At 33.7% G+C, this 24323-nt stretch overlaps 1 protein-coding gene across 2 annotated transcripts in view; it reads right to left on the bottom strand.

Moving 5' to 3' along the window:
• Window positions 1-24323, bottom strand: part of NBEA (neurobeachin) — a 672481-nt gene that overhangs the window by 421388 nt on the left and 226770 nt on the right. For both annotated transcript variants that reach the window (XM_055317362.1, XM_055317363.1), the window contains exon 30: window positions 8602-9040. In XM_055317362.1, coding sequence (XP_055173337.1) covers window positions 8602-9040 — 439 coding nt within the window. The remainder of the gene's footprint in view (window positions 1-8601; window positions 9041-24323) is intronic.

The raw sequence follows: 24323 nt of genomic DNA, 5'->3' as shown, positions 1-24323 counted from the left end.
TATAGTAGCACAGTGGCTAAAAATCCAGTTTACAATGACAGATCTGAGAATTCTACCTCCCACAATTACTGGCTGGGTGGTATTAGGCAAGTAACACCTCTAAGCTCCATTTTCCTCTTAAAATGAGACTCGTAATAGTTTGCAACTTGTAAGACTGTCAAAAAGATAAAAGGATATAATGCATATAAAACGTTTAGCACTTTGCCTGGAATATCATAAATGATCAATACATTTTATCAATTGTTAGGATTGCTATGGATCCCCAAAGTGCTCATGCAATCTGGGTCTACATCAACAACAGTATGCAGTTTGAGGGAGCAACAGTTCTCATACTCTTTGTGATTGTTAGACCTCATTAACAAAATCTTGTGTGCTGTTGTAGGCATCATATTTCAAGAATAATGACAAACAGCATCATGTCTGTGAAAGAAGAGTTAGGATGACAGTAGATCTGGAGAACAAGTCATGTGAGAGAAGGCTGAGAGACTAGAAAATTATAGTGAAAAGTGTAAAAAAATTAATAAATTTTTAAAAATCTGAAGGTATAGGAAAAGGAAAGAAGATTGAAACTCTGATAAATCTATCAAATTAAAACCAACAGGAGGGAAAAAAAAACCAACAGGAGGAAGAATCTAGTAACTTTATGAGTTCCAATTTCCAACTACTGATGTGTTCAAATGACTGGGAGGGTCACATCATCAGGGTTGTGTTCAGAGAGGTAGGAAGCTGGATTTGACTGATTTCTCAGATTCTTTTTCAGCCTATAACTTTATGCAGCCTACTATTTCTCCTTTGATTATAATGGTCAGATAGTTTGCTAAAATCAGAGTACTGTACATTCTTGTCCTTAATATCATTTCTTCAACACTGCTGATTCCCTAAACATAACACATCAAACCACTCTGTCCAAACAATTTACCTTACAGATAATTTGCAAGTTTACATTTATCAATATGTGTTTATAACATATTTGTTATCTTTTAGAACGTTATTATATATTTACAATTACTTACACATGAAAAAGTTAAATTTTCAACTCTTACAAAATCTTCTATCAGACTGTTACTCAGGATGTTCTACTTGGTAGACTATTCCATCTGTACCAAAAGGCTTACCTAGTAGTCTACATAACTACTGTGGGTACCTATTTCAAGTCCATAAATCCCCTTAAGTATACATAAAATTTTGACACATATACTTTTTTTAGGGTGAGAAAATAATTATCTGGATTTCAAAAACACAGCCAACAAAAGAGTTAAGAGTTACCATCTAAACTACTAAGATATTCCACTCTCCTTCCAAACCTGCTATTCATACAGATGCATACATAGAATCCTCTATACTACACACACTTCAGCAATTGCATTTTTCCATCTCAAGAATATTCTTTCCACATTATCCCACACAATTTCAAAATTCTGTGGGAATTTTGTTCCATACCTTAAGACTACAAACTATAAAGAAGTAGATGAAAAAAAAAAAAAGAAGTAGATGATTCCTCTATACTACATAAAACTCACACATACTCTAAGGTTGTAAAAGCTATCAATAAAACAGCACAAGCCAAGAAATTATTCAGTATAACTCACTACAACAAAATGTTCCATTGAGTGTTGTTTTATAATACACTGAGTGATATATATGTATAAGGGTAAATTTTTCCATCATTGAATGTATCCTATCTCAAAACCAGAGATTTAGGGTGTAATCTATGATTGATTCATTCACATATTCAACAAATATTTATTGAGCACTATGATATGCAAGAGGTGGTTCTAAATTCTGACATATACATAGAAAAGACAAAATCCCTGCCTTCATGGAACTTACATTCCAATATGGATAGACAGAAGAAGATACAATAACATGAGTGAGTAAAAATAGTATATGAGATGGAAAGAGCCATGAGAAAAATAAAATACAGATAGGAATAATGACACTAGCTAAAGAGAAGACTTGCTTAAAAAAAGTAGTATTTGAGGAAACACTGGAAGGTGAAAGAGCAAACTATAAAGATATCCAGGGAAGAGTATAAGAGTGTCACAGGCAGTGGGACCTGGAAGAAGGCTAGCGTGAGTCTAGAGACTTCTGAGAAGAGAGATCAGAGGAGTAAAAGGGGTCCAGATTGTAAGTCCTTTGAGTCCATTGTAAAGACATTGGCTTTTCCTTATAGTGGGATCAAAAGCAATTAAAAGCTTAAGAAGAAGGGAAAAATATGATCTTAAGGTAAGTAGGACCATTCTGGCTGTTGTATTAAGTTTCTTAAAGGGAAAGTAGGGAAAGACTAGTTAGGAGTTACTGTAAGAAGCCAAGCAAGATATGTAGTTTGGAGCAGAATGGCAAAATGAAAGTGGTGAAAAGTAGGTCAAATTTTGACTATATTAAGAAGGCACAAGACAGGATTTGCAGATTTTATGTGGGTGAGAGAGAAAAGTCAAAGATGATGTAAAGATTTTTGCCTTAAGCAACATGAAGGGCAGACAAATATGGCTGGAGCAGTTGTTAATCATTCAGTGATGCTGAATAAGCGACTGGATAGATAAGTCTCTAGTTGAGAAGAGAGGACTAGGACTAGGGACATAAATTTAGGAATCATCAGCATATATGCTATTTAATTCCAGGAAAGTTGATGAAATCACCAAAGAAGTGAATGCAAATGGATAGAAGAAGTGGTTCAAGTACAGAGTCTTGGGGTGTCCATTAGTTAGTTCTGTGAATTTTATAAATAGGTTCCTACTTTATCTGTATACCTCAAGATTTGGCCTATATATAAAGTAAGATAGTGAAGATAAGGATTTTTCAATAGTGACTCATCAAGGCAAGTTTCATAATCATTTGTGGTACCCAGAAAAAGTCCCTTCTTTCTGCTCCATCTTTTCTGTAACACTTATTGAGCACTGACAGTTTAAAAGAATACAACTTCACTGACAAGTTTGAGTAATAAAAAGAAAGTAAGATATAATCCATGTCTTAGAGATACTTGAAGGAAATACAAGAAACCAAGAAATCAACTGTACAATATATTTTAATACTTGCTCTGATCAGAATTATGCACAGGATGTGCATTATCTGAGAACAGTGAGCTGAATCTAAAAGTAGCACAAAGAGGATTGGCCAAGAGGAGAAAAGTTCAATAGTAAAACCTTAGTGAGGCAAAGAGAGGAAAAAAACAGTAGACTAAAGGAACTGCAAATACATCCTTATGACCGGTAAAAAGTGAGGACATTCCAAACTAAGAAATTCATCTTTTATGTTGTAATCAAAAATCATTTCAGAATTTTTTCAGTTTTGCATTTAAGAAAAATTACTTTGGCATAAATGCAGAAGATACACTTGTGTCAGTCAGTGGGAGGGACCTGGAAATAGTGAGGCCAGTTAGGGGATAGGAGAAGGAATCCACTTGAAAGATACTGAAGGCCTAAAGTGAGGTGATAGCTTTGGGAATAGACATGTCCTATCTTTCCTGGGATTCAGGTCTTTTAACCAACTTCAAGAATAGCTACCTGCTACTTTTTTGAGACTAATTACAAAACCATTTCATTTTTGATAGTATTTTTATAGGACCTTTAAGAAATAATGCATTGTTATATGCTGAGAAACTGATTCCCAGAGAGCCAAAGAGAATAAAAGTTACATCACACAACTAATTACAAAGAGATCCATGATTAATATCCAGTTCTTCTAATTTCCAGATTCACATTTTTCCCTAACAAGGCTTATATAAATGCTAAACATTTATCTTGAAAGAAAAAAATCGAAGCTTAGGAAAAAAAACAATTTGTTACTGATTTCAGGGTGATATTACAATTTATTGCAGCTCATCAAAGATCACAAGGTTACTGCTGACATTTTCATGTTCTGTATGTCTCTACATAAAATATTTAGAATACTAAAGAAAAAATATATGTAAGAAATAATTATTTCATTAATCCATTTTTTAAGAGAGATACTTTTTTCAGCTCACTGAATTGTCTGTGTAAATGCCAGGAGAGACAAAGGGAACATTGGGGACATTAGGATACCACCATGCTCAGTCAAAACTGAATATTCCGGCAACTGGCCTTAAACTAGTACACCCAGGACTCCTGGAGCATAATAAAAGCTGGAATTTCAATGGCTATACATCACAGAAGCTTTGAAATGTAAAGGTTGGCAGACTTTAAATCAATCTGGTTTACAATTACTTGTTCATCCTTTAAGTGATACAAGTAAAACACTTCACAAAAATTAGAAAACGAAAGGAAAAGAGATTAAGTCCTCAGCAGTAATTATACTTTTTTATACTCTTAAATCAGTGTAGGAAGATCCCATAATCTCTATCATACATTTATTATTTTCCCTAAATTGTCATCTTTACTACTAATGTTAAAAGTGTTAATATTAAAAAGCTAGAGAGAAAATAGATTGTCTCATCTTAGACTTTAATAATATGAAGGCTATTATTGCTTTTTTAGTCCTATGATACTTAAAATTTCTATTTTAGAGATTTTCTTACTCAGAGAATAAAACACTTGAAAGCACGGAAATTAAAAGTTTGAGGGGGAGAATATACAGTCTAGTCTGCCTGAACTTATTAAACCAGTAGTTTAAACATAAGTGGGATTGTAAAAACCAAAAGGGATGAAATATAAATTATGCAAGATCAATATCTGTTAGCCAGAGAAACACAATTGTGAACTTTGTGATATCTCAGACATAAAAGAATTTTCTAAAATATAGTAAATATTAAAATGTATGAGGAAACATACTGTCCCCCGTTTTTTTTTCTTTTGTCCAAACTAAGGTGTGTGTGTGTGGGGGGGCAGATATCTTAGAAATCCCTGGGGAATTAAAACTGACATAAATCACAGATATGTATCAAATTCTCCAAAGATTAAAATCATGTGGATATACAAGACTACAATCTTAACATAAAATATAGGATAAAACTTAATTGGTGATGTTAGAGAAAAGTATTACCCTGACCTAAAAGCTATACAGATACTAATATATATGAAAAATACAGCTTGGCTAGAATATTTTATAAACTACAGATCTATATTTAAATCTATCAAAAGAGACTGCATTGTTGGGAACCTTGCAACTTGGTTTATGTGTTCTATGATGAGATTATTAAATGCTTTTGTTAGAAATAAAACAATGATATAGTTATCATTTCATAACCGTATTTCCTCTATATACGTAGTGCTTTCTCACTATAGACCAGTATTAGAAAATCTCTAGCATTTTCAGTGCTTTACAATTCATAAACATACATTTGTTAGAGCCACTCAATGTAATTAGACATATATGTAAATCTGCACAGATGACTGAAAGAAATGAAAGAAAAAGAATCAGCACTTTCCAGATGTGAATATTTATATTTAATATTACAACATGATAAAACAATACTGAAAAAAAAGTTTTATTTTAGGTTAAGTCTAAATGTTTCTAAAATTTGATGTTGTAATCTACCTAAAGAAGATAATATTATAAATTTCACAACTGAAATTCATAAACGCTCCATCCCAAGTAGGGAAAAACATCCTATGTGGAACATAAGTTAGCATCAAATTACATCAGTTGTTTTAGGAAGCTATTTTCAAATTTACAGTATGAAATGAAGTATAAAGAATACATGGTTAGCATGTCTGCAATAAAATCAACAAACTGGTGGCTAACAAAAGTAAAATCCCAGGTGATCTCCATTGGGATTGCACAATATTATTATTAGGAAGTATGATTTAGTTACAAAGAAATGAGCAACTGAGTTGATAGCTATTTTTCAACTAGAGATAAAAATGAAAAATACATTATTGGTAGAGTAAGACCCATGATAATTCGGTGTTTGAAACTGTGGTATTCAGGACTTTGCTTCTAAAGCCTGTCATCTTGGATCCTATTTTCAAGGAATTCAAACTGATGTTAAAAGACATGTCATAACTTGGATTTCAGACTTTACTGTTTCAGAAATATGTTTATATACTTCATAATGTAATTATAGCTACCTTAAGACAGATGAGGCAAATGGTAGCAATATATTGGAAATATAATTGAAAAATGCAGTTGTCCAGAAGCACTTTGGGGATGATGTCTCTGAAAAGCTGCTCAAAGCTCTAGAGTTTGAAGTTAAATTTTTGATGTTGTCACTCTCAATCTATTGAATGGCTGACAGACAATCAAACCCGTCTGGCTGGCTGGCAGCTCATTTTGCTGGCAGGTGGCAAACAATTAGACACACCAATTTGTGCCTCCTGATGACATTAAAGCATGAAACTAAGTTGTATGCAGGGCCTAGTGATTTGTGTGAAAGCATTTCAAAAATAATACTCTTTGCCGTGGCAACTCATTTCAGACTGCCACCTCCCATTATGGCTTTGAGCAGTGAAGACGACAGACTTGAGTTACGTGCCGTGCAAGGCCGCTTCTGTTCCATCCGTCATCAGCGCCCCCTGAGACCTCAATCCCCTCCTTTCATCACTATCACCTCATCATTTACATTTGATAGTACTTGAGCTACTGCATATATTAACTACACTGGAGACCCTTTTCCTAAAAAGAACTGAAATATGCTTTGTGTGCCTCAATTTCATTTCTACTTACGCAATTTAGAATAATGGCTCCACTTTCAATGCATTTTGCACAAATGCTACTGGAAACAAATGGAAAGTTCTATTTTTTTGAAAGTTCTATTTTTTAAAGCAATATTCACAAAGTGTAATAAATTCTGAGTAGCTGAGGATATTGGCACTCAAGTGATAGCTCTCTTAAGTTTTAATGAAAAAATTTTTCTATCAATAATCCAAATTAAAATAAAAATATTTAACTTAATTTTTATTTTATTGGATTCTCTTATGCAAATCACAATAATACTCGGTAGTTACTGTTTATGTTAACAAAATTTAAATATATAATTTAAAAGTGGAACACAAAAATTTTATGAACCTAAACTGAATTATTGTAACATTTTTGTAGATTTATACAATTATAGATACTTACATACATATGTTTACATACACTCATAAAAACACATACACATATATCCTGGGAACATAAATCAAATAGATGAAGGAGAGGACATCAATCTGAGACGGTATAAGGAACATCCAATAAACTATATGAACATAATGTTAGCACAAACCGTTGAAAAAAGGAAATATTTTCCTACATTTTATAGCCCCTCCATTTTTTTTTTAGTATTTTTAAATCTTGATACTTAACACATTTTATCTTGTACGACAGTTTTTTGCAAACATTTCAACTCCATTTACTACTCTGTAAGTTCAGTGTAGACAACACTGTTTGTATCTGTCTTTGTATCTGATATGATGATGAATGTTACTTATGTTTTCCCAATAAATTTTCAAGAAATATCTGAAGGACAGTAGCTAAAATATTTAAAGGTAAAGTTTAATTTATATATAAAAAAGATAACCTGTCTTAACTGAAAATGCCTTTACTGTCATACCTCTAGCCCTAAACACTAAAAAATGACTGTCTCTAATTTGCACAAAGCAGTATAGCTATTTTGGAAAAGTAATACAGAATTGGTATTACATTTTGACTATATGTTGATTTTTGACATTCTGGCTTAAGAAACATTTGAATTCCTAGCTTGATCTTTTTTAAAACAAAAAACAATTGTTTACCAATCATCTCACACACACACAATATAAATTTTGGATGGGAGGAAGTGTTTTCAACGTCATAATAATTTAATTCAAATGGTAAACACATTATTTTATATGCTTATATGAAAATAGAAGTCCCAATATCAACATTAAGTACTATTTTTAGTAATTATGACTATCCTACAATATTTTTCTAATGCTGCGTAAGTTTTTAAATAGGATAAATTACATGAGCAAAATCTTGGGTTCTATAATGTTTTATCCTGCTTCTGTAAACTATCATTTTTATGGTATATAGTGGGACAGAAAAAAAATTAGTTGTTCTTAACTAAAACCCCTTGTAAGATTTAACATTTGAATGCAGATATATGGGCCATGTTATAAAAAGTTTAGAAATCTAAAATGCCTTTCAACAATACTTTCAAATACATGCCTCAAACTATGGCCTTTACATTGATTCTGAAAATTCCATGCATATTTTCAGATGATAATGTATATGTTAAAATTTTTTTCCATACTTGCACTTAACACTTGAATTTGAACACTTGAATTTATTACTTAAAGCAAGCTATTTAATCTCTGGCAATTTTTATAGTTTTCAGTATTATGATATAGGAATTTCAGAATAGACTAGACCTTGAGGAGATATGGACTATTCCCTCCCCCATTTTATCCATGAAACAACTGATTCCCAAAGATAAAATCACTTCCTCAATGTAGTCACTGATGATGAATTACAGTCAGAATCTGGCTTTCCCTCTTTCTAATTTAATGTGCTGTTCTGCATCTCCTATTGAAACTCCTTTTTTGAGATGTATTTTTTAAGTGTCCTACTATGAGATCAACCTGGTTGACCTATCACTGATATTCTTTGTAGTAAGAATTTATATTACTAAATATAAGGTTTTTGAGACCCTCTTAATATTTTTAAAATAAACTCGAATTTTCTTTCTGTGTTTAGAGCACTATGAATGATAAGTTCAGTACCTACCTGTCAAAGGAATGAAACTGCATAGGAAGAATAGCTTGAGCTTCTCTCTTCAATGCTGGATCTGGGTATAGGATAGGTTCAGGGCCACATTCTGCAATTTCAACTGGGGCAGCCACAAGACTTTTCAATATTTCCTTGACATTGATGCCTTTGGTTTGACTAATACTAGATATGGATGGTGCTGGCTTCAACAGTTCACTGGGGTTCTCAGTTAAGCTTTCCTGTGATTTTTTCACTTCAGATGACAAAGTGGATAACAGTTCACTCATGGCGTCAGGGCCTGTGCCCGTCTCTAATTCTGCCCCATTCAGGATGCTAGCCACTTGCTCCTCTCCAATTCCTGAATCTGTATGTGGAATGGAACTTTCTAGCTGAATATCTTCACCAGGGGTGGGTGTTTCTTTTTCCTTTATAGTGTCTGGAAATGTAGCAGGTGTTTCTGTAATAAAAGAAACTGGTTTAAACAAAAAGTCTCAAGTGAAAATCTAGTATTTATTAATAAAATATTCTCACATATTAGAATAAAGAAAATAAGACCTGTGAGAAACAAAAAAATTGCTAAATGGATGTGCATAACAACAAAACTGAATTATAAAATACTATCCATGTACATTGCCATTTTGTTCAGAAAGCATCAGCAGAACCCTGTTTCTTTTAAAAGCCATCTGGCATTTCAAAACTGATGTCTTTAAAAATGTGGAGAAACTGTACCCACAACAATTTCTTTTAGCAGCTTATAAAAATTGTTATGTGAAGTTCCCCTTTATTCTTTCATTGTTAGCTACCAATCATACAAGAGAAATGGTTATACTTCTCTCATGTTACCTTAACAATATGAAGTCATTTTATACTTTTGGTACTTCAATAATCAATAAATAATATCTAATTAAAATATTTAAACTAGTGAAAGATGTTACTTTAAAATCACATACATATCAAACCTAAAATTCTGAAGTTAATAGCAAAAAACATGCAAAATGATTATTTTAAAGAGATAAATACTTTAATAAAAAATAATGTCCTAGAGAATTTGGCCTATACATGCCTTTAAGATTAATTATTTTGGAGTATTTATTCTTTGTGAATAAATATAAATTTCAATTTGTGAAAATTGAAGCAGATAAAACATATATATAGATATAAAATATACATACAATATTACCAACTAAATTTTAAAAAATTCAAATGCTAAATGCCTATCAAATTTCATTATGCAAATGTTAACATGATGAAGTTCCCTATATAATAAAATGTTAACAAGTTCTAAATGATAACCTAAAAAATTTATGTAATCTAGGTATATTAGGGATAATAGCTCTTAATAAAGTCATGTTGAAGAAAAAAATAAGATATTATAGGGAAATTACTTTCAGGTCTTATATAAGGTAGATACTTAGTTAATGTTAGCTACTTCTATTACTCTGAGTTATATTTAAGTTTATCCTTTGTAAAACAAGAAGGGCACACTAACTTATTTTTAAGTTCTCTTTAAAAATGAACATCTGTAAGTTCTATAAAACTGTCCTTAGATTTTTGTTATTTTGGTTGTTTCTTTGTTTTCAAATACTATTAGGACAGGAAATCAGGTGACTGCCCAACAGGAAATAGACTATTTTGATTTCAGCAAGACATCTCACAAAACCTTTGTTGAAGTCTCTAGTAAAACACAAAGAAATATTGTTTTGGTGATAGTATTCTTGGGGTAGGATAATAATTTGTTCAAAGATTTATACACACACACTAAAGGATTAATCATAATACGAAGGGATTTCTTAAGCAACAGTGCTTAATTCTTAGACTCTACTAGACAGTTTTGCTAGTTTCTTAACTATAGATTAATGTCATGACATCCAAATTTACTGAGCATGTGAATTTATTTTTTCTAAATTTCAGAATAATTTTACCAAGATTCAGAAAAAGAAGATACCTTTTTTTCTTTTGATTCTCCTTTTCTTTTGATTCAAACTGTATTAGATACATACACTACTTTAAAAATATAACATCTTCATATTATTCAACCTAATATACAACTTAAATTAGCTAAAAATGTACATCTCTCAGACTTGAGTGTTTTCCACATATTTATTTCATAGATTTATTTGTTTTCTCAAGGATGTCAGAATTGAAAGAAAAGATTAATCAGTAGAACATGACAATAATATTCAAACACTGGATGACCAACATGAAAAACATGAAAAACAAGGTAGACCTATTCTTTGTTGTTCCAAGATTAAAAATTAAGGTAACTGCATGAAAGTTTTGAGAAGACAGATAATTTTAATAATACTCCTGGAAAATCACTGGAGAAGGAAAAAAAATAAGAGGTAAGGTAACAGTTTCACATTTTTAATAAAACCTTGTGACAGAAAATTAAGATTTAGAATAATAGCATTTGGAATAAGCAGGAAGGAAAAGAATGAAGCTGAGAAGCATTCTGGAATATCTATCTTAAAAAAAGAGAATGGAGACATGCCACTAACTGAGGAGGAAAGCAAAAGATTAACAAGTTTATTCAGAAATATTTTTTTTGCGGCGTGAGGGGAGTGCCTGGGTGGCTAAGTAAGTTGAACATCAAACTCTTGATCTTGGCTTGGATCTTGATCTTGGCTTGGATCTTGATTTCAGGGTTGTGAGACAGAGCTCCCCATAGGGCTTCACACTCAGGGGGGAGGAGTCTGCTGGAGATTCTCCCTTTCTCCCTCCCTCTCTCCCTCTGTCCCCCATCTCGTTCACACTCTCTAAAGTAAATCTTTTTTTTTTTAAAGATATATTTTTAAAAGATTTATTCATATATTCGAGGAACAGCATACATATGTGCAAGAGTGGGGGAGGGGTAGAGGGAGAGACAATCAAGCAGACTCCCTGCTGAGCAAGGAGCTCTACTTGGTGCTCTATCTCACAACTCTGAGATCATGACCTGAGCTGAAACCATGAGGTGGACACTCAACCAAATGAGCCACTCCAGCACCCCTGCTCAGAAATGTAATGAATTTTGAAATCAATTGAGTGTAGAATCTCTGAAAGATTTATAGCTGTTGAGTAAAAAGAAATATAGTCATGTATTTTGAGATTATTCAAACTGAGATGATAATTGATACTTCAAAAGTTGATGTAATAAGCTAGGAATAAAGAATGAGAATACAACTATTAGGCACTTATTGCTATTATTAGAGGTAACTATTGAATTTATTCAACACATATTTGCACCTATATATTATATATTTGGGGAGCAAAAACAATTGTGGCAGAAAATCAGTAGAAAATTAAACAGCACAATAGGACAGAGAATGTAAATGCAGAAACAAAATAAGGACTCTAACATTGACAACAAATCAGTGACATGGTTACCAGCATAGGTTAAAATTTCTTCCAGAATTTAATTCTAAAAAGGCATATAGTCACGTCTAGCACTTAGTCTGAATTTGGCTGATCTACAGATTTGGCCTAGTTTGGCTTTATCCTAATGTGATGTTTCAATATCTTTATTTATGGCATGTTTTACATTAAGAGCTACATAAAGATGTAAACTTTTCAAGTAATATGACCTGAAATATAAGCATTTTGCTACAAATAGAATATATAAGAAGTTAATATCTTTGATTTAGTGTCCACAAGCTACCATATAAAAAGATTTTTTACACCAACTATGTAATTTTTTGCTTTTCTGTTCAATTGACTCTCAAAGAACAATAAAAATCTATAACTCACTAATCAGATACTTTAACCTCAAATAAATGTTGACCTGTCTAAAATTCAATTAAGGTATAAAAATTGAATATTGGAATACTTTCTAATGCCTCATCAAAATATTTACACAGTAATATAATTTTAACATTATTTTTACTGTGATTGATAAGCCAACAATTTCAAAAATGAAGCAGTAATTTTGACATTTCAGTAAGAATGCTATTCACATAAATAAGCATTATAAAGCATATTTTGTGATATTATGTAGAAATAAAAATAAACACCAATGGAATATTTTATAATAGCACTCGCAAGTAAAAAACAGATTAGTTCAAAGGCCTACCTTAATTTCCCATTATGCATTAACATTTTTTACATAACATACTCAGTTGATAGCATTAATTTCAGTTTGGATAACATATATTTCCAGACTGCTTCTCTAGGACACTAAAGTACTTTGAGGATTTAACCCAAGGGACTTCAACAGGATGTTAAGCATGAACAAGAGAAAAAGTACAACTGATCGCAGCTGCATCAGTTGTATCAGTGACAACAGAATTGTAATTTTTCAATTGTTCTTCCTCGATCGGTGTCTGTACCAAGAGGCCAGGTTAATACACAAAGCAGAAACATGACTGGCCTGAGTGATCTTAACCTTATGAAATTAGGCAGCTGCAAGCCAGATGCCTCGTTTTCTTACTGATTTTCATTGAACCTAATGAGTTCACCTAATAAATACTTTTTAGGAAAAATGTGGGGTTAACTTCAACAAATAACATGATTCTATATGGGGACCTCATTTATCACAAACTTTTCTCCAAATATCTTGTATTACAGTGATGTGTAAAATGTTTCAATGTCTTACTTTCTAAATTATTCAAATTGCTATTTTCCAAACTAAATGAGAAATGACATAAAAGGAACATATAGCCTCTTCTTAGTATAGCACTAAAATTACATTAGTTATTTGCTCAAGTAGTAATACTAAGCAAACTAAATCACATTAGAGTAATTTAAAATATAAAAACCGATATATAACTAACTTGTATGTTTTATGTTAAATCCCAAAATGCCAAGTTACACAAAAATTGACCTGAATTCCAATGAAGAAAAAAGCTGCCATATATAAAAAGATAATAATAATAAATCATTATTATTCATTTTACACAACAAACACTGCACTGAATAATTTTTTGTAATTTATTTATATATGATTTATTTTTTGTTACATTAAATGTATAAGAATACAACTTCAGGAATTTAGTATTACCAGTGAATATGCTCGCAAGAGACAAAATTATAATTCAGAATAAACAACTAAGATCCAGAAAGGTACTTCTAATTGATTGTGATATATCGATCTGTTTATCTTATCTTACTTGGAGTAGATTAGCTTTTGGGATGTGAATACTAATGATTTTCATTAAATTTGGAAAGTTTTCAGGCGAGTTTCCTTTTATTTTATTTATTCATGAGAGACAGAGAGACAGAGAGAAAGAGAGAGAGAGGCACAGACATAGGCAGAGGGAGAAGCAGGCTCTATGCTGGGAGCCTGACTGGGGACTGGATCCCAGGACTCCAGGATCACGCCCTGAGCCAAAGGCAGATGCACTTAACCACCGAGGCACCTAGGCGTCCCACAGGCCACTATTTAAAAATTCTTTCTTCCCAATTCTGTCTCCTCTCTTCTCTTAGGCTCCCATTATTTGTATGTTGGTTCACTTGATGGTGTCTCACAGGTCTTTGTGGCTCTTCACTTTTCTTCCTTCTTCTTCTCATTCTGTTCCTCAGAACAATATTCCTAAGATAACAGCAATTGACCTGCCTTCAAGTATTCTGAATCTTTTTTCTGCAACTCAAATATTCTGTTGAACCCCTCTAATGAATTATTTTAGTTATTATGATTTTCAACTTCATATCTCTTTTTAAATTCTTTTCTATAATTTTTTTTTTTTACTGATAATCTCTCTGGTGAGATAGCACCCTCATATTTTCTTTAGAAAAATGTTCCTTAAAAAAAAAAGTGTTCCTTTAGTTATTTGAGCATTTGCACAATAACTGGTTTCAAAAGATTTTTCTAGTCAGTCCAATAACAGGGCTCCCTCAGGGGCAGTTTCAATGGACTGTTTTTTTCCCCTCTATCTTGGCTATACTTTCCTGGTTCTTTAGAAGTGTCAAAAAAATTTTGTTGAAAACTGAAACATTTTCAGATAACGTATGACTTTTAGAAATCAGATTCTTCCTATAGGGCTCATTGTTACTCTGTTTATTGACATTCTTAAAAAAATTCTATACAATTCTACTATAAAATTTTACAGAATTTTGTTGGATATTTGATATTTTTTGATATCCCCATAACACCTGCAGTCGCTGAAGTTTCTGTTCAGTTAGCTCAATGATCAGCTAATGATTAGACAGAGACTGCCTTAATTATCTTGTACCAGTACACCTTCCACTCTTTGCCAGAGGCTCTGGGTGTGTGGTAGGGCATGCTTTTGACAATCTGCCTTAGCCTTCATTTATTGCTTGCACAGAGCCTTCAAGGTTACCCAGAAGTAAATTATTGGGGCCTTCCCAGACCCTTCCTGGAAGGTCTTCCTTTTAAGCTTTTGATAAGGTTCTTATTTGCCCCAACTGGTACTGCCACCTCGGGGAACTGCAATATTAAAAAATCAATTGCTGCAAAAAAAAAAAAAATCAATTGCTGCTAATTATTTCAAAAAACATCTAGGGCTTTTCTCATTAAGTTAAGTTCTGATCAGGTTAAATAATGACAAGCTCTGTGAACAAAGCTTTCCCAGGGAGCTTCCAGACAGGTCAGAGTGACAGTGCTCAGTGGACTTTCTGAAATTTCCAAACTTAACTGGCTTCCTTCCAGTGCTGCTAGGCTGCTGGTTTTCACAGCTACCACAGTTGTCTGCATGCAGATATTCAAGGATACCACAGAAGTGAGGAGAACTGGATACTAATAGTGCAAGTTAAATCACCAAACAGCCTGATATTCTTAAAAAGATTCTGCAGTTTCTCTTGAATTAGCACTCTCTGGATTGTTGCAAGCCTTTGACAACTGTCCAGATGTGAGCAAAAGATGATTTTGACAATTTTTGCTAGCATTCTTATTGCTTTTTGGAGGAGCAGTTCTTTGGAGGTCCTTACTCTACTCTTTCAGAATTCCTATCTTTGACTGATGTTTACAATGCCTATTTGTACATTTTGAGTAAAGTATCAATTATCAATTATAAAATATTCATATATACATATTTTGCTCTTCATTAGCCCTATCTTGTTGTAGTACTCTTTAGTGCTTTTCTTCTCAAAGAAAAAACACTTTCCCATTGACATACATCAAGCACTTCCATAGTGTTATAGGGACAACCATTAGCACTAATAACAAAATGCCAACATATAAGCCTAAAACTTGTCTTCAGTTGCAGGAAAATAGAAACAGCTAGGTAACAGTATAATTCTATTACCATCTATCAGATAGGCCACAATTTGCATGTTATATACAAGGTTAAGAGTTCAGGCTTTGAAATGAAGACTCTTTGACTTTCAGTGTAGACTTGTTTACCTCTTATTAGCTTTGGGATATCAAATGAGCCATTTAAGCGTTCTCAGTTTCAATCTTTTACCTGTAAAACTGGCATTGTTAACAGAACACACATCAAGTACACATTATACATTACAGTTGTGATGATTAAAGAACATAATTTATAAATAGTGCCTGGCACCAAGTAACCTAAGTTTTTGTACCTACTGCTGCCATTATTGATTTTACTGTTATCATTATCACAGTCACCATATCCTGTAAGAAAAAATAGAGCCAAACCATCTATCAGTTACTCTCTCTACTCATCAACTCCTGTCTTTCTTAGCTCTGGCCCCTCTATCTGCAGACCAGTATCTCCTATCCTAATAGAACAACTTCTCAGCCCCACAGCCCCTTATATTTCTAGCCCTTAAGCTGCTTTGGTTACTTCTCCTTTTTTGAAGGGATACGTCATGACTGAAAGATGATAGTGATGCAATCAAATTGATCAAAGTACCAATTCTGGCTTCATAACTTGCTAGTTTTCCATGTGATCTTGGAAAAATTAGCTTTCAGAATTGCAGGGATTGTGCTTGAAAAATGTATATCTTAAGTAGGCTGTAAGGATTAAGACACTTGTTAGTCTATCACCACTACTCTCCTTTCTTTGATTGAGCTTTTCAAAGACTTAGAAGACTTCCACAGACATCTCAAAATTAATACATCTAGATACACTTCCTTCCCCAGTCTAGGGAATTTTTCAGCCATTCCTTCTTCATGTAAAATTTCTCTCTTCTCCTTCTGGAAATCCTATAATGCAAATGTTAGTATGTTTTGATGTTGTCCCATAAGAACATCAAATTATCTTCACTCTTTCTTATATTTGCAGCTTGGGTTATAGGAGTTCTATTATTTTGTCTCTGAGTTGACAAATCCTTTCTTCTGCTTCATCTAGTCTGTTTCAGAACCACCTTAATTTTTAAGTTCTTTTTTTTTCAGCTCTGTATCTTCTAACTAGTATCTTTCTTATTTTCCCCATCTCTTTGTTTAAGTTCTCACTATGCTCACACATTCTTTTTCCCAGTTCAATTAGTATCTCAATGACCATTTAACTTTTTATCAGATAAACTACTTATCTATATTTCATTAATGTTATTTCTGAGGGGTTTTTTTCTTTCATTTGGAACATATTCCTCTGTTTCTTCATTTTGCTTGCCTCTATGTCTTGGTTTCTAATGAACTGTATGAAATAACCACCTCTCCCAGGCTCAAAGGAGCAAACTCCTATAGGAGATGAATCTTGCATTCAACCCAAATGCTATTCTCTCTCAAACCTTTGCACTTATCCAAGCAGCCTGCTATGTTTTAGTAGCTCCCAGTAACTGATGATGTGCTAAGACCTGCCAGTATCCCTAAAGGAAGAATCCTGATTCAGATTAATTAGAGGACAGACCCTGTGGCGGCAGCACCTTAAATTATGAAAATATATATGGATCTATGGAACCAACAATGTAAATCCCACTGGCCACAAAAGCCAGATGGTATGGCAGTGTCCCCTGAGTGGCAGATGCAAAAAAAAAGGGGGGGGTTCTGGGAGGAGTGCACATGCTCTTTATTGAGAGGTACCAAAAACCTGAAGCAAGGAAACGAAAAGATGCCACCAAGGTGGCATCCACAGGCTATATGCCTTGGGATCAACTCCACATGCCATAAGATATTTGCCAAAGGCCAAGTTTCAGGACGAGCAGAGAGACCACTTTCACAAAAAAAGACTAGAGGGTGTGTCCCAGTCTGTGGTCTTGGGTAGTACCCTGGTAGTGGCAGCCTGCCAAGAACTGTCACTCAGCTTGGCAAAGTCCTGTAGGATCCAGGAATAAAAGCTCCCATACCCAGAAGAGCCAGGTGATCAAGGGGCATTCCCTGGGTGGCAGCTGCAGAAAACAGAGCACAGAAAAACCAGGGCACCAGAGACATGTAAAGCTCCCCTCCGGGAGACACTGGAATTCTAGAGTGTAGCAGAGGAAGTGTCCAAATACGGTGCCTGTCTTCTAAGGTCACTGGAAATGATTAAAGTCAGCCTTTATTTTTTTAAATAAATTTATTTTTTATTGGTGTTCAATTTGTCAACATACAGAATAACACCCAGTGCTCATCCCGTCAAGTGCCCACCTCAGTGCCTGCCACCCAGTAACCCCCACCCCCGCCCACCTCCCCTTCCACCACCCCTAGTTCATTTTCCAGAGTTAGGAGTCTTTCATGTTCTGTCACCCTTTCTGATATTTCCCACTCATTTTTTCTCCTTTCCCCTTTATTCCCTTTCACTATGTTTTATATTCCCCAAATGAATGAGACCATATAATGTCTGTCCTTCTCCGATTGATAAAGTCAGCCTTTAGATGCATGTTTAATTAGAAGCCTGCCCCTCAGGGTGTAGCCGTGATGATTAGCTAATAAGCCTTCTTCCCAGAAAGACAGATTTCCTGGGTCTATTGCCTCTAGCTGTGCCCTGTGGGTGGGAAATGTTTCAGAACTCTTTCCCCATTGGTTACAGCCCTGTTAGATTCATAAGCATAAATTGCCAGAGTCAGGTGATATATAGTTGTCCCCTAGTAGCAGTTGCAAACATGGGACATTGGACTGGAACACTCCTTTCTGGGTGACACAGATTATTACAATCCTGTAACACCACAAATACAAGCTCCTCTGGCCTTCAGAGCCAGGTGGTCAAGAGGTTTTCCCTGGGTAGTAGCCATAAAAATCAGGATAACATACATGTATAAACTAAATTCTCCAATAAAAAGATATAGAATGGCTTAATAGATTGAAAAAACAAAAACAAAAAAAAGGACCAATCTATAAGCTGCCTACAAGAGACTAACTTCATATGTAAGGACATGCAGAGAATAAAAGTGACAGGATGGAAAAAGACATTCCATATGAAAAGAAAGGTGAAGTAGCTATACTTATATCAGAAAAAACACTTTATAACAAAGACTGCAATAAGAAACAAAGATGGTAGTTACATGTTGATAAAGGGGTCAATTCAACAAGAGGATAAAATATTTGTAAATATTTATTTATCCATCACAGTAACACCTAAATTTATAAAGCAAATATTGACAGACCTATAGGAGAAACAGAGAATAAAGAAACATCAGGCTTAAACACTACATTAGACCAGTTGGATGTAACAGATAACATATAGAACATTTCATCCAAAAGCAGACGAAAACAGAATACATAGTCTTCCCAAGTGCACACAGAACATTCTCCAGATTACATTATGCCACAAAACAAGTCTTAATAAATTTTAGAAAACTGAAATTGTATCAAGCATCTTTTCTGACCACAATGTTATGAAACTAAAAATCAGCTACACAACGAAAACTAGAAAATTCACAAATACGTAGAGTTAACATGTTACTAAACCATCAACTTGTCAAAGAAGATATCAAAAAAGAAAAAAAAAATACCTTGAGACAAAAGAAAATGGAAATGTAACATACCAAAAATTTTTTTTAAATAAAAAAATTTAAAAAAAAGAAATATAACATACCAAAATTTGTGGGATGCAGCCAAAGCAGATCTAAGTGGGAGGATCATAACAAGAAATGTTTACCTCAAGAAAGAAGAAAATTCTCAAATAGTCTAACTCTATATTTCAAGGTGTAAAAAAAAAGCTGTATAAAAAGAAGAATAAATGAAGCCCAAAGTCAGCAGAAAAAAAGGGAAATGATGATTTGAGTAGAAATAAATAAACAGAGACTAAAAAGATCAAAGAGAAGAAATGGAACTGAAAGCTGGGGGAAAAAAAAAGCTGGTTCTTTGAAAAGATAAAGAAAATTGACAAACCTGTAGCTAGACTCATCAAGGGAAAAAGAGTACTCAAAATCACAAATGAAAGAAGGGCTCTAACAACTGAAATCAAAGAAATACAAAGGATCATAGACTACTACAAATAATATTATGCCAATGAATTAGACAATCTGGAAGAAATGAGACAAATTCCTCGAACATACAATCTAACAAGCCTGAATCCTAAAGAAACAGAAAACCTGAATAGACTAATTACTAGTAAGAGACTGAATCAGTAATCAAAATCTACCAACAAACAAAAGTCTAGGACCAGATGGCTTCACTAAACATTAAAGAATTAGTACCTTTTCAAACTCTTCCAAAAATCAAAGAAGAGGGAGCTCTTCCAAACTCATTTTACTGAGGCCAGCATTTACCCTGATATTAAAACCAGACAAGAAGGCCACAAGAGAAGAAAATTATAGGCCAATATCCCTAATAAACATAGATGGAAGAATCCTCAACAAAATATTAGCAAACCAAATTCAACACAGTAAAAGGATCATATACCATGATCAAGTGAGATTTATTCCAGGGATACAAGGATAGTTCCACATCTGCAAATCAGTTGATGTGATAAACCACGTTCACAAAAAGAAGTATAAAAATCATATGATCACCTCAATAGATGCAAAGAAAGCATTTGACAAAATTTAACATCAGATTTTTAAGATAGATTTTATTGCTTTTATTTGAGAGAGAGAGAGAGAGAGAGAGAGAGAGAGAGAGCAAACAGGAGCTGGGGTGGAGGGGGGAAGGGCAGAGGGAGAGGGAGACACTGGGATCATGACCTGAGCCCAAAGCAGACGCTTAACCAAAGGAGCCATCCAGGCACCACTTAACACTAATTTACTATAAAAACTCTCAACATAATGGGTACAGAGACCTCAACATAATAAAGGCCATATATGACAATCCATAGCTAACATCATCAGTAGCAATAAGCTGAAAGCTTTTCCTCTAAGATCACAAACGCGACAAGGATACCTACTCTAGCTACTTTTATTCATCACAGTATTAGAAGTCCTAGCGAGAATAAATATGCAAGAAAAAGAAATAAAAGGTATGTAAATTGTAAAGGAAGAAGAATAACTGTCACTATCCTCAGATGACATATTATATATATTAAACCTTAAAGACTCCAACAAAAACCTGTTAGGATAAAGAAATTCAGTTAGCTGTGGATACAAAATCAGTATCTAGAAATCTGTTGCATTCCTATACACTAATCATACACAATCAGAAAGAGAATTTAAGAAAACAATCCCATTTACAATTGCATCAAAAAGAATAAAATACTTAAGAATTAATTTAACCAAGACCATAAAGAACTGTATATTGAGAGCAAAACATTAATGGAAAATAATGAAGAAACAAATAAATGGAAGATACTCCATGCTAAAAAATTAGAAGAATCAGTCAAAATGTCCACCCTACCCAAAGTAATCTACAGATTCAATGCAATCCTTATGAAAATTCTAATGGCATTTTTCACAGAAGTAAATAAATAATCCTAACATTTGTACAGAACCACAAAGACCTCAAAGAACTACAGCAATGTTGAGAAAGAATGAAAAAGCTGGAGGCTCCATTGCTCCCTGATTTCAAACTATATTACAAAGCTACAGTAATCCAAGAGTATGGAATTGGCATGAAAACAAACATACTGATCAATGGAACAGAATATAGAGCCCCAAAATAAACTTATGCTTATATGGTTAATTTACAACAAAGGACTAAAAAATACACAAGGGAGATAGGATAGTCCCTTCAATAAATGATGTTGGGAAAACTGGACAGCCACATCCAAAAGAAGGACACTTGACCACTGTGTTACAATATACACAAACATTAATTCAAAATAGATTAAAGACTTGAATGTAAGATCTGAAACTATAAAACTCCTAGAAGAAAACATACGTGGTAAACTCCCTGACATAGGTATTGGCAATGTTTTTTTTTTTAATCTGATACCAAAAGCAAAAGCAACAAAGCAGGACAAAATAAGACACTATCAAACTAAATCGTTTCTACATAGCAAGGAAATCATCAACAAAATGAAAAGGCAGCCTATTAAATGAGAGACAGTATTTGCAAATTATATATCCAATAAGGGACTAATATAAAAATATATATAAGGTACTCAATATAACTCAAAAGCAAAGGAAAATCCATTTTTTAAAAAGGCAGGTGATCTGAATAGACATTTTTTCTGAAGAAGACATAAAGATGGTCACCAAATATATAAGAAAATGCTCAACATCACTAATCATCAGGAAAATGAAAATCAAAACCACAATGAGATATCACTTCATACCTGTCAGAATGGCTACTATCAAAAAGACAAGAAATAACATCTTGGTAAGGATGTGAAGGGAAAAGAGCCCTTTGTACATTGTTGGTGTGAATATAAAGTGGTACAGCCACTATGGAAAACAGTACAGAAATTCCTCAAAAAATTAAAAATAGAACCACCATATGATCTAGCAATTCCACTACTGAGAATTTACCCGAAAAAAACAAAAACACTAACTGGAAAAGATGAATGCATTCCCATGTTCATTGCAATATTATTTACAACCAGCAAGATATGGAAACAACCTAAGTGTCCATCAATGGATGAATGGTTAAAGAAACTGTGGTGTACAAACAAAATGGAATATTATTCAGCCATTAAAAAGAATGAAATCCTGTCATTTGTGACACTACAGATGGACCTCAAGGGCATTGTGGTAAGTGAAGTAAGTAAGAAAAAGATAAATATCATATGATCTCAAGATAGATATCATATGTGGAATCTTAAAAGAATCAAGCTCATAGATACAAAGAAGGAATAGGTTGTGGTTGCTGGGGCAGCAAGGGAGACATGGGTAAAGGGAGTCATATAGTAAAAAGAAGTAAAAGAAAAAAAATTAACATACTGAAAATGGAAGTCTTGGTCATTCTCTTTAACCTGACTTACCAGTACTGTTTGCTTTGATAAATGGCCATTCTATCTCAGAACTTCAGACAGATAGCCAGGCATTATCTTTGGAAACCTGGCACACCCTATACCCCACATCCAATCTGTTACCATATACTTTCACTTTTACCTCCATACTATGTCTAAGTTCTCTTCCTCTTCAATCTCCACTGCCACCACACCTTCGTGCTATGCAATAGCATCACTTACCTAGAGAGCAATAGCCTCCAACTGGTTTATCCAGGTTTCCTTAATGCCCCCTTTAATCTATTCCCTCATTATACCCAAATTACTCTTGTAAAATTGTAAGCCAGATTATGATACTTATAGCAGATCAAATTATGAACACTTTCTTTAAAAATATCCATGTCCTAACTCTCATAACATATGCCTGTTACCTTACTTTAGCAAGATGGACATCAAGTGGGAGGGTTTTGCCAAAGGAAGACTATCCTGGATTATCCAGGTGGGCTCAATCTAAGAAGTCCTTAGAGGAAAGAAACCTTTCCTAGCTGTGCTCAGAGGAGAATGTAAATACAGAAGAACAGTCTGAAAGATGCATTGGTCCAGGTTATAAAGATGGAGGAAAGAGGAAGAATGCCACAAGCCAAGGGATATGGTGGTCTCTAGAAGCTGAAAGGCAAGGAAAATGAATTCTCCTCAAGAATTTCCAGAAATCCACACAGTGTTGTCAAAGCCTTGATTTTAGCCTGGCCAAATCCATATTATCAATAATGAGCTGAAAGAAAAAAGTGAAGTGTGAAGTTGAAGAGTAGTCCAAATCAGTGCTTCTCAAATTAATTGTGAAAATTTACCTTTTTCTTTCAATCTGTCACTGATTGACATTCTGAAAATGAATTAAAAATAATTTTAAAAATTAAGTACACAAAATAAAAGCAGAGCTGTTTTATTTGACTCCATAAACAAAAAATAAAATTCAATTTAATCAGAATAAAGATAACAATGGGAAAAAGAAAATAATTATAAAACTGTTCATGTTGTTCACTGAAAGTGTGTGTACAGGTGACCAATATATACAAATGTTGTTATATTGTGACTTTTTCCCATTACATGTCACAAACAAACAAAAAGTTTAAGCAAAAGAGTGATTCTCCAAATGAGATGCATATATAAATGTTTTATATCAACACTGGTAATATAAATATTTAAAGCTGATAATATGACAGTGGCAGCTTTTTGCTTATTAACTTATCTAATCCAAGTTGAACTGGCAATAATGTCACTCATGGGAATAACATATAGTTAACCTACTTTTGTTTTATTTTAATATCATGCGGAGTAGAGAAAGCAGTGTCAGGACGCCTGGGTGGCTCAGCGGTTAAACATCTGCCTTCAGCTCAGGGCATGATCCTCAAGTCCCGGGATTGAGTCCCACATCTGGCTCCCTGCTTGGAGCCTGCTTCTCCCTCTGCCTATGTCTCTGACACTCTCTCCCTCTCTCATGAATAAATAAATAAAAATCTTTAACTAAAAAAAAAAAAAAAGAAAGCAGTATCACAGAAGTATGTTAATAGAATGAAAATCAGAGAGCTCAGAATATTCATTGTAAAGCTTTATCCAAAATGAAACTAGAAATGCTTTATCTTCAAAATGTACTCTCAATGCTCATCAACGCCCAGCTCCAGGAACTTATCTTATATTGTTATAATCAAATATAAATTATATTTC

The sequence above is a fragment of the Nyctereutes procyonoides genome, unplaced genomic scaffold, assembly GCF_905146905.1.
Source record: "Nyctereutes procyonoides isolate TBG_1078 unplaced genomic scaffold, NYPRO_anot_genome, whole genome shotgun sequence".
NCBI lineage: Eukaryota > Metazoa > Chordata > Mammalia > Carnivora > Canidae > Nyctereutes > Nyctereutes procyonoides.
The sequence above is the reverse complement of the archived record's forward strand: the minus strand, read 5'-3'. Positions and strand labels throughout refer to the sequence as shown.